The sequence below is a fragment of the Pan troglodytes genome, chromosome 9 (assembly GCF_028858775.2).
Source record: "Pan troglodytes isolate AG18354 chromosome 9, NHGRI_mPanTro3-v2.0_pri, whole genome shotgun sequence".
Taxonomy (NCBI): Eukaryota; Metazoa; Chordata; class Mammalia; order Primates; family Hominidae; genus Pan; species Pan troglodytes.
The window spans coordinates 22,368,559-22,380,660 of record NC_072407.2 but is presented as its reverse complement, the minus strand read 5'-3'; the positions used below and the strand labels follow the sequence as shown (position 1 = coordinate 22,380,660).

Below are 12,102 nucleotides of genomic sequence, written 5' to 3'. Positions count from 1 at the left end.
GAGGTGGAGGTTGCAGTGAGCCAAGGTTGTGCCACTGCACTCCAGCCTGGGCGACAGAGCGAAACTCCGTCTCAAAAAAATCCAAAAACAAACAAACAAACAAAAAACCACCACCACCAAAACCAACAAACCAACAAACAAAACAAAAACAAAAACAAAATCGACAACAACAAAAAACCAAAACCAAAACCGAAAAAACGTCGGGATAGCTAACAAGCTATTACCATACTAGGAGACTATAGAGAACCCAGTATCTCTTTCAAAAGGCTATTCTTTTCCTCCCACCTGTTCTTCTCTTCCAGTTCTTTATTTGCTTTCCTCTTGAATTTGGGCAGCAGCTGCTGAAGAAGGTCTTTTACTGCATCTCGCTCTTTCACTGCTGTGCTTTCATTGGAAAAATGGAAGTTAGTTGTGTCCCCTGCATGTAGGACCAGCTGAAGCTGAATTTTAGCTTTTCCTTCTGGACTAATTTTCTGGCCTAAAAAGAAGCATGAGGGCAGTTAGATGATGACACTCACACTGTGGGAATAACCATACAGTAAGTTACTTCTCCCAAGATGATTCAGGATTCCTTTGGGCTTTAACTGCCCTATTCCAATACTGATGCTTTTGTAGAATGCACTCTTCTTAAATGATCCCATACAACCAGAGCATGCTCATCAAACTCACTAACACTCTGCTTCCTTCTTTGGTACTCCTGTCATGCAGCACTTCTCACCCACTGCTACTACCTCCAGATATTAATGGGCTTTTGTTACCATTCAACTAGGGCAGGGCAGACCTCTTTAAAGCTTCCTGAATGTATTTTAAACAAACTGCCCCAAATCAACATTATCATTAATAAAAAATGACCTGTCATGATCCAAAAGACTGCAAAATGCGGCCCATGGCATTTCTTTTTGCAAGGGAAATATGTAATTTTATATTCGAGAAATCTGGTGTCACCACTTTAATAAAGTTATCAAACTTAGCCTCATTAAAAGTGAGACAACCTGACACTATATGCTTTCTGAGGTGATGGAACAGGAAGTGAATGTCACTATGTATGTTATTACTCTTGCACAAAATGTTTAAGCTGAATATATTCAAGCCTTTAAATCTGATTTTTAGCTTATAAAAAATACAGGTATACAGGAATAAATTAAAACCTTGAGGAGACAATCAGAAATATTCAGAATGTTTGATATTTGACAAGGCTATACCCTGAAAGGGACTAAAGAAATGACAACTACAGGAACCTAGATTGGATACCGTTTTTAAAAAAACAAAAAAAAAACAAAAAGAAAACCACAACTATAAACATTATTGAGACAACCAATGGAAATGTAACAATGGCTATTTTTTATTAAAATGTTTTCAGTGTGATAATGGTATTACAAGCAATAAAAGTGCACACACAAATAATAAAGCAAATATGGCAAAATAATAACTAATATCTAGGTGGGGCATATTACATAGGTTTTCACTGTATCATTCTTTAAAATTTTCTGTAACTTTGTCAGCTATGATAAGAACTAAATCAATTTCAATTGCTTCTTTCAGATGTGGGCATTCCTTCAAATATTCAACTTGAAACTATTCTGGTGCAAATCTAGTTTTGGGTATGCACTGCTTTCACCAATAACTGAGAAGAATTGTAGAGAAATTGGAGATGGGCATACTGTTTATTGTACACTGTGGTTATCACAATGTGCGTGTGTATTACACAAAGCTATGGGGCTAGCTTCCCATTTGAGAGAGATGCTAATACTGCTAATTTATAAGTCTATTGTTACAGAAATGTTAGTAGCTAAGGCTATTAGCTAGTAACAGAAATTTGTAGGGCATTCTCTCAGAAATATATGTCTTTTTTTTGAGAAGGAGTCTCGCACCCAAGCTGGAGTGCAGTGGCGCGATCTTGGCTCACTGCAAGCTCCGCCTCTTGAGTTCACGCCATTCTCCTGCCTCAGGCTCCCGAGGAGCTGGGACTACAGGCGCCCGCCACCATGCCCAGAGAATTTTTTTGTATTTTTAGTAGAGATGGAGTTTCATTGTGTTAGCCAGGATGGTCTCGATCTCCTGACCTTGTGATCCGCCCACCTCGGCCTCCCAAAGTGCTGGGATTACAGGCGTGAGCCACCGCGCCCGGCCCTTAATTTTTGTATTTTTAGTAGAAATGGGGTTCCACCATGTTGACCAGGCTGGTCTCAAACTTCTGATCTCAGGTGATCCACTTGCCTTGGCCTCTCAAACTTCTGGGATTACAGGTGTGAGCCATTGCGCCTAGCCCATGCCTGAAATTTATAAAAAGAGATTCCACCACCTACATTCACTATAAGGTTGAGTCTTCTCAACAGAAGATGGCCACATAAGCAAAGATCAGACAACTTGCCTAACTGGTACAATTTTAGTGAAGGAAAATCTGGCATCATCTATCAGCATTTTAAATGCATAAACCTGGCTAAGCATGGTGGTGCATGCCTATAATATAATCCCAGAACTTTGAGAGGATGAGGCAGGAGTGTTGCTTGAGGCCAGGAGTTTGAGACCAGCCTGGGCAACACAGCAAGACTCTGTCCTTACCAACAATAACACAAAAAAACACATCAACTATTAAACAGGAAATTCTTTGCAGAAATGTATCCTACACATACAACCTTGAAATGATATTAGTGCAAACACTGCAATAAAAAAATTCTGGAAACTTCCTAAGTGTCCAACCACAGAGGGCTGGTTAAATACATGATTGTATATTCATTTAGTGGAGTATTATGCAACTCTTAAAGTGTGTGGAGATCTATATGTCAGGTAGATTTACATATTATATGTAAACCTGTACCTGTTCTGTTATTAAGTGAAAAGGTCAGGTTATAAAACAGTATATATTCAGTGACCCCATTTTGTAATTATTTCTACATGGTTGATTTTTTGATATAAAATAAAGATTTATATAATCTTTTTACAAAATTACTAGCAACTATGACATACAAATACATCAGAACTTAGTATAGCTGACTTACATTTAATATCTGCATACATATGGCTGATTGTAAATCTATCTTTGCCTTCAGGTGCCCAAGCAATTCTTTCTGCCATGAGGTACAGAGCTCCATCCTGCTTCTTTTGACGCACTTTCTTTACAATCAGCAAAACTTCTTCAGATGAGGTTGCCATGGTGGCTAGAAGGTGCTAAGAGAGAAAAAAAAGATGAAGAAAAAAACTATTCCACACATCAATTAGGGTTGAATTTGTTGACTTCTAGAGTCCCTTTCAAATATAAAATCTAAACTGTAGGAAATTAACGGGGAAGAAGAAAGTCTCTTTTCTCATTCAAAGTTGAAGATAAAGTTGCATGGCATCATTCCTCTACAATTAAATTTCATTTTGCTCATACCACAGGTGTAAATTTATACAATACTTATATGCTAATGAGTATTATTAATTTATTTTCCTCAGTTATATTCTTATACACACAATTTGAAAATGTGTAGTCTTTCATACAGTCTATATTTACAATTGTAAAACTGTAGAATTACAGTCATATTTATTATTTAGTTCAAATTTGTTTCAATTGAAACTAAAGTCTGCAAGATTTGTGGGGACTTCCCAGAACCATTCCCAGAGCTGAAACCACACCAAAGTTTCCTGATTTCTGGTCTGTTTCTTCTGTACAAATAAAACTGAGAGAACTAAATATTTAACACTTCACATGCTAATTTCTTATCTTTTAACATTCAAATGTCTTCAACTGCTCTCCACGTCTTGGCCATGATTCATTGGTATAATGCCTAACTAGTTACCTAAGAAAGAGTCTGGTCCCTCCACCTCCATCCCCTGCCTCTGAGAATCTTAAATGCCCAACCCAAATCCTCCAGGCTTGTGTGTGGCTGTCTGGACTCAGTGAGAAAAACTGCTGACTGATGGTGCTGTCTGCCATGGGCCAGGATGGGGGAAGTTGTGGCACCAATGCCACATATATGCCATTTCTGGTGAAGTTATGACTTTAGTTTTCATCCCCAGAGGAATGGCCAAAATATAATTTAACAATTACGTTTGCCCTGGGCAAATAAGTGAAGCTTTACTGCAACATTTTTCTGAGGGTTAAAACTAACGAAAACAGGCCAAGTGATGTGGCTTACACCTGTAACCCCTGCAATTTGGGAGGCCAAGGCAGGAGGTATCACTTGAGCCCAAGAGTTTGAGATCAGCCTTGTCAACAAAGTGAGACCCCGTCTGTACAAAAAATAGGTCTAATTACTTTGGGAGGCCAAAGCGGGAGAATTGCTTGAGCCCAGGAGTTTGAGGCGGCAGTGAGCTATAATCACCACACCGTACTCCAACCTGGGTGACTGAGTGAGACCTGTGTCTCTAAACAAATAAAATGGGAACAATGAAATACTGGATCTGCCATTAGTTCTCCAAAATAATTGAGAACTTCTATTTGAACATAATGGGAAAATAAGTATTAGGAAGGGGAGTACGGCAGGGATTAAAAACAATAGAAATCAGAAATTCTTGTAATAAAGTTACAAAAAAAAAAAACCCCAAAAAAACTACTTAAACCATCACCTCTTTTTTTTTGAGACGGAGTTTCACTTTTGTTGCCCAGGCTGGAATGCAATGGTGTGATCTCAGCTCACCACAACCTTCGCCTCCTGGGTTCAAGTGATTCTCCTGCCTCAGCCTCCCGAGCAGCTGGGATTACAGGCATGTGCCACCACGCCTGGCTATTTTTGTATTTTTAGTAGAGACGGGGTTTCTCCATGTTGGTCAGGCTGGTCTCGAACTCTTGACCTCAGGTGATCCACCCGCCTTGGCCTCCCAAAGTGCTGGGATTACAGGTGTGAGCCACTGCGCCCAGCAAACCAACACCTCTTAAGATTAATAAATATGGCTGGGCACGGTGGCTCCTGTCTATAATCCCAGCACTTTGGGAGGCTGTGGCAGGTGGATCACTTGAGCTCAGGAGCTCGAGACCAGTCTGGGCAACATGGTGAAACCCATTCCCACAAAAAATACAAAAATTAGCCGGGCAAAAGGATGTGCTCCTGCAGTCCCAGCTACTTGGAATGCTGAAGCGGGAGAATCAGGAGAATCGCTTGAGCCCAGGAGGCAGAGGCTGCAGTGAGGTGAGATCGCAACATTGTACTCCAGCCTGGGGATGAAAGTGAAACCCTGCCTCAAAACAAAACAAAACAAACCACTGGATTAAAACAATTATTACTTCTTATTCGCTCAAACAATGAGTTAGAAATAAAAAATACAGGGAAAAAAGTGAAACCTTACTTTCTCTGAAGTTGATTATCTCAAGTATGAGTAGTCAGATACCCCTTTTATAGGTCTTTACAGGCTATTCTATCCCGAGAACAGAAAGGAAATAGGTCAATGTGAATACATTTATCCAACAAATCTGTACTGAGCCAAGGAGCCTGGGGACTATCCAAAGATGAATGTCTGTTGATTTCTGCTTTCAAAGATCTTCCAGGGCAGTGAGCAAGTGTGTATATGTGTGCTATTTGTTAGTGTATACTAATTAGAATGTGTGTAGACTCCTAATTAGGGAAAAGGAGTCAGGCTGGTGGGAGCAGGGGAAAGCAAAAAGAAAAAGCAGATAAGCTACAAGTCAGCCTTTCTTCATGGTCCAGGACACATAGCCCTCCCGTGCAAATAATTCACAGTCTTCCTGTGCCCCACTTATCACCAAAACCTCAGCGGATAGAAAAATGCAAGTTAGCTCACTGCAGCCTTGGTGTTAGCAGTACTTCATGTAGCCCTCTTCAGCAAAAGTACAATCCTATAAAATCCCCTGGAAGCTTTTGTCTCCTTGCAGTCAGCTCTCCGCTTGCTAATCTGCACGTTGCTTTCTTGCAACATATTTTCCTACTTTCTCTAACAAATCTGCCTTTCTTTACCTACAACTGTCTTGGTGAATTCTTTTTATTACTGGTGCCACCAGCTTCAGACAGTTGCTACCCACGACATGAAGTCCCAAAAGGGACACAAAAATGTTCCAAGTTAGGACTCGAGGCAGTTTCTTCACTCAGAAAGCCATGAGAAATGTTTGCCACAGAATTTTTAAAAAGCCATTTAAAAAAAACTAAGATATAATTAACAAACCAACAAATACATAGGTCTTAGGCATTCTGTTCGATGCGTTTTGACTATAGTACACACCCATTTACAGTTACCCAAAATGAGAGACAGAACATTTCAGTCACCCTTGAACATTCCCTCATGTTTCCTTCAGGTCAATCTCTTTTCCCCAACCTCTAGCAACTACTCTGATTTCTATCACCACAGATTAGTTTTTATCTGTTCTAGGATTTCATATGAAAGGAATCATACCATATGTACTCCTTTTGTCTCTAGTTTTTTGCTTAACATGTTTTTTGAAATCCACCATATTGTTGTATATGTATCAGTTCATTCTGTTTAATACATAGTTTGGTTATAAATTGGGTCTTGAAGAGACGACTTCTACAGAGAAAGTAAAGGGAAACAGGTGTCAGAGGCAAAGGAAATAGTTTGGGGCAGTGGACTGAAACTCTCTACGAATGAGTAATCTGCTTAGGATATAGCATAAGGTTCATGAGATCAGTAGGATATGAGGTTGGATGGTTAAGATGGAGGCATATAGTGGAGAAGGCCACCCCATGTGGCAAACAACAGAAAACTTCTGAAGACTTTTGAATAGGGGAGTGATTTGTATTTTAGAAATTAATCTGTGAGCAGCAGGAGAGACTGGAGAGGAAGGGACAAGGAGGACCACTGAAGCAGCAGAATGAACAGACATTGTTAAAGTGCTGAAGGAAGCGTCACGGTTGCTTGCCCATACCCCATTTCTGAGCCTTACTGACATGAGCACAGTGGTACCATTTTCAGAAATTAATGAGAAAGAAGAGCAGATTTGAAAGTGAAGATAAGGAATTCAGTTCCGGACATGATGAATGTGAGGTGCTGCTGAGTCATGCAGGTGGAGATAGTCTGCATTATGTAGGCATTTGCAAATGCTGGAATAAAGCCCGATTAGATGACTGCTTTTAATTAAAAAGGGATTTTAAAAATTCCATAATGTCACAACCCTAACATCAATTTTCCTCATTTTTAATTGTGCTTACCTTATCTGTACCCACCTTACAAATGTAATCATAAAATACATTCAAGTCCATTATTTTGTGATTTTTACTCACCACTGAGAATTTCTGTTTTCTTACAATCCCATTTTGATATCCATATATCAAATATGATAAAGGATCACAATTCTTAATAAACGATACCACCTTTTAACTGACTTATTTGATGTCTTAAGACTTTGAGAGTTTTCCCTTCTTGAAGTTTAAAAAACTGTTTTAAGACTATTTAATGACATGAAAAGATACACAGAAAAAAAAGGCATGTAGTTTGATTCCATATTCTTTTTTTTTTTTTGAGATGGAGTCTCACTGTCACCCAGGCAGGAGTGCAGTGGCGCGATCTCGGCTCACTGCAACCTCCGCCTCCCGGGTTCAAGCAATTCTCCTGCCTCAGCCTCCAGAGTAGCCGGGACTACAGGCATGTGCCACCATGCCTGGCTAATTTTTTGTATTTTTAGTAGAGATGGAGTTTCGCCGTGTTAGCCAGGCTGGTCTCGAACTCCTGGATGCAAGTGATCCCCCTGCCTCAGCCTCCCAAAGTGCTGGCATTACAGGTGTGAGCCACCATGCCTGGCATGATTCCATAAAATTTTTTTTTTTTTTTTTTTGAGATGGAGTCTTGCTCTGTCACCCAGGCTGGAGTGCAGTGGCGTGATCTTGGCTCACTGCAACCTCCTCCTCCCAGTTCCAGGAAACTCTCCCTGCCTCAGCCCCCCAAGTAGCTGGGATTACAGGTTCCTGCCACCACGCCCGGCTAATTTTTGTATTTTTTAGTAGAGACGGGGTTTCGCCATGTTGGCCAAGCTGGTCTTGTACTCCTGACCTCAGGTGATCCACCTGCCTCGGCCTCCCAAAGTGCTGGGATTACAGGCGTTAGCCACCATGCCTGGCCCCATGTTCTTTTTTTTTTTTTTTTTTTTGAGATGGAGTCTCCCTCTGTCACCCAGGCTGGAGCGCAGTGGCCCGATCTTGGCTTACTGCAACCTCCGCCTCCCCAGTTCAAGTGATTCTCCTGCCTCAGCCTCCTCAGTAACTAGGGGTTAGAGGCACATGCCACCATGGCTGGCTAATTTTTGTATGTTTAGTAGAGATGGGGTTTCACCATGTTATCAGGTTGCTCTCGAACTGACCTAGTGATCCCCCGCCTCAGTCTCCCAAAGTGCTGGGATTACAGGCGTGAGCCACTACACCCAGCCTGCCCCATATTCTTAAATTTAAAAAAATCTAAAATTTAGGCTGGGCAGGGTGGCTCACGTCTATAATCTCATCACTTTAGGAAGCCGAGGCAGACAGACTGCCTGAGACCAGGAGTTTGTGACCAGCCCATGCAACACAGCAAAACCCTGTCCCTACAAAAACTATAAAAATTAGCTGGGCCTGGTGGTACACATCTGTAGTCCCAGCAAGTAGGGAGGCTGAAATGAGAGGATTACCTGAGTCCAGGGAGATGGAGCCGTGATGACACCACTGCACTCCAGTCTGGGTGACAGAGTATTCTCCATCATCTAGAATTTGCTGAATGCTTAATAATGTGTCAGGTTCTGGACTAAGTTTCTTATAGGCATTATCTCAGTCCCCAGTTAATAATCCCATGAGGTAGGTTCTATTATTAGTTACATTTTGTAGATAAGGAAACTGGGTCTGAGAAATCAAGAGGCTTTCTTAAACCATCAGGGAAGTAGCAGAATTGGGTTTGAATCTGGGTCAGTCTGTCTTTGAAATTTCACTATGTTACTCTGAAAATATATGCGAATGAAGGGATAGATACCAAATTTAATAATGATTATCTATGGGTGATAAAAATACAGATGATTTAAATGTTCTCTTTTCTGATCTATAATAATTATATATTTTATACTAGAGCAGTTATTAAAAAAAAAAGTCTTCCCAAGAGTTTCTTCTCTATCAAACCAAATGTTTATAAAGGTAACCCAGGAAAGTGTTAGGGGTGCTAGTGTGAGAATTTGAAAACAGTGTTTTCTATTTTCAATAGTTTATTTTAACATTAATTTTCTAGTATTCTTTATAATAAACATATAACTATGCAATTCTTCTGCCAGAACCTCCCAAGTAGCTGGGATTATAGGCGTCTGCCAGCACGCCCAGCTAATTTTTCTATTTTTTTTTTAGTAGAGATGAGGTTTTGAGGCAGGTGGATCACCTGAGGTTGGGAGTTAGAGAACACATTTTAAAAAGCCCACTCTGTAGAATATGAAACTGGACTTCAAACCATACAAATTAGGAAACATATGTTTTAAGAAAAATGAATTAAAATCTAAGAAAGATGAGGGGAGGATTTGACGGGGAAGTTGGCAAATAATTTTAAGTATGTTGATACTTCATTATCCTACTTAAGTAGGATAATTTTAAGTATGTCAGTAGTTGGAAGAAAAGCAGTGAGCAAGGACAGCTGATAGAGCAAGTCTCCAATTAACTGGACTTACAGGCACAAATAAAGTGTTAGTATTGGAAAATAATACAAAGACCTTTATGAGTTGAGAAGGGAAAAAAATTCATGAAGACAGAAACTGCAAAGTGGAGAATACATCATGAGACAGAACTGACTACAGCAACTGGGAAAAACATAACCTTTTTTTTTTTTTTTTTTTTTTGAGAAGGAGTCTTGTTCTGTCACCCAGGCTGGAGTGCAGTGGCCTCATTTCGGCTTACTGCAACCTCCACCTCCCGGATTCAAGCGATTCCCTTGCCTCAGCCTCCCAAATAGGTGGGATTACAGGCACGCACCACCACACCTCGCTAATTTTTCTACGTTTGGTAGAGATGGGGTTTCGCCATGTTGGCCAGGCTGGTCTCAAACTCCTGACCTCAGGTGATCTGCCTGCCTCAGCCTCCCAAAGTGCTGGGATTACAGGCGTGAGCCACCACGCCCAGCCATAACCTCTTATATATAACATATAAAACCATTTATATCAAAATTCATTTATGGGGAAATTTAAAAAATAAATCTGAGATAAATTACCGAACATTGGGCACAAATGGTCAATTGTCTCACAGCTAATTTGCCTGGTAAATTTTCCTGGTCATCTGTAGCACCTCTTAATTGTTCAAGGACCAATTTCAGGAGGTTTAACAGAATCACTGTAGCTATCTTACAATGCCTTCTGTGATTTCCAGGTTTTTCTTGAGTGTATTCCTTGAGTGGCAAACACTTCTTCCCAGGAGAACTCTATAAGAGCCATAGAAATTTATGAAAGTTATTGGTGTAGGCTACATTTAAACAGATCAGGTCAATGAAGATCTCGCTTTACTAAAAGACTATTTACTTATGAAATGGTCTAAGACTTCCTTAAATAGCAAGATCTATAGTAAAGGCATTAATTTATTTGCAGTTAAAAATGTATTTGTCCGAATCTAAATTCATATACCTTGCTCTGAGCCTTTGTACATTCTCTTCCTTTCCCATCAACTGGCTAACTTTCACTCATTTTTTTTTTCAGTCTATGTTAAGCTTCAAAGTTACCAGCTAAAGTCTATTATTTTCTTCATGGCACTTACAACAACATAATTTTTAATGTAATTCTTTTAATGTACACGTCTCCTGACAGATTGCAAGCTTCATAAGGGAGGGCAGAGGCCATATATGTCGGGTTCTCTGTAATATAGCACCCAGTAATATAGTGTTTGGCCTATAAGAAGAGTCCAAGAAGTATCAATGACATCATTTAAGATCTTGCTGTTAAAAGAATACAATCTCTTGCTAAGACATAATAAGGAATCTTTGCATATACATCTTTGCCTAAACTCCAGGAACCACTATAGTTTTCAATTCACAGATCAATGTACCATTTCTCATACAGATTCTAATAACTGGATCTTGCTCTTAAAAGGCAACAGTGATAAGGAAGAATATGAACTGGCTGAATACAAATCTTTACATTACTGCACCTCTGCATTTCCATTACCTACATCCCCTTTTCCAATGTGCAAGAGATAAATGGAGGAGAGGAGATAGGGAGCAACAAGTGAAAGAGAAATCTTCTGAAAAAAGGATTACTAGAGAGCACTGTTATATCTGCCAGCATACAAAAATGGAGATTTGGAATGCTGCTTGCCATCAAGCAATCCAAAAGTGTTTGAACAATTCAGCATTAAAGGGAATAACTTTATAAGTATGTAAAGAGTGACCAAAATGTACTGTTTTAAGGATAATTTCACAGACAAGGAAGATATTAAGGAGAATAACTGATGTGGCAATTTTAGGACTGAGCACTTGTACATTTTACAGCAGTGCAGGGAAGAGGCAGGAGGAAAATGCGACAGAGATGCATGACAGAAGAAAATATGCTCATATCCACTAATAAATACTGCATGCTGACAAGAGTATATTACCAAAATTGAGAGAAGAGTAATCAGTTGGTAATCAAAGTGGTGAAAAGAGGAACTACTAGGTCAATGGCTGATACTGCCACACTGAAGGCAGGAAAGAGAAAGGAAGGGCACAAAGACATCTCTATCAGCAGTATGCATAAGGCAGAGATAAATGGTGGCCAAAATGCTAGGAAAGCTCAAGGTATGCCAGACAACATTCTGATGGTAGGGAATAAAATAGCACAGATAAGCAGGTTATCAGAGGGCAGGACACATGGTACCAGCAGGGAGAAGTTACAAGCCTTGAGGGCAGTACACACAGGAAGCATTCACAACCCAGGACTGGTGCTGGTCGCTGGCTTCACTACTTTTAACTGATTCTTCTCCCACACTGCACCAAGTTTCCTAGTACTTTTCAAAAGCCCTCTCTGAATTTGCTTTGATTTTTTTTCACATTTGTACTGCAATGTGTATTTAATATCACCTAAGAGAGACTCAAACTTACCAATCTGTTGCACTGCTACAAGTCGGCTGAATGGCCTGGTCAACATGGTGAAACCCTGTCTCTACCAAAAATACAAAAATTAGCCAGGCATGGTGGCGTGCGCCTGTGGTCGCAGCCGCTGGGGAGGCTGAGGCAGGAGAAGCCCTTGAACCCGGT

At 40.2% G+C, this 12,102-nt stretch overlaps 1 protein-coding gene across 7 annotated transcripts in view; it reads right to left on the bottom strand.

Moving 5' to 3' along the window:
* Positions 1-12,102, bottom strand: part of GTF2H1 (general transcription factor IIH subunit 1) — a 44,788-nt gene that overhangs the window by 30,750 nt on the left and 1,936 nt on the right. The window contains exons 1-5 of one of the 7 annotated variants that reach the window (XM_054662142.2): positions 11,947-12,008; positions 10,093-10,299; positions 6,325-6,456; positions 3,000-3,168; positions 286-478 (exon numbers count right to left, since the gene is read on the bottom strand). In XM_054662142.2, the coding sequence (XP_054518117.1) occupies positions 286-478; positions 3,000-3,168; positions 6,325-6,363 (401 nt within the window). In that variant the 5' untranslated portion in view covers positions 6,364-6,456; positions 10,093-10,299; positions 11,947-12,008. Of the gene's footprint in view, positions 1-285; positions 479-2,999; positions 3,169-6,324; positions 6,457-10,092; positions 10,300-11,946; positions 12,009-12,102 lie in introns of those variants that run through there. The other 6 variants (XM_054662143.2, XM_016920540.4, XM_054662141.2 and 3 more) reach the window with 6 other exon arrangements.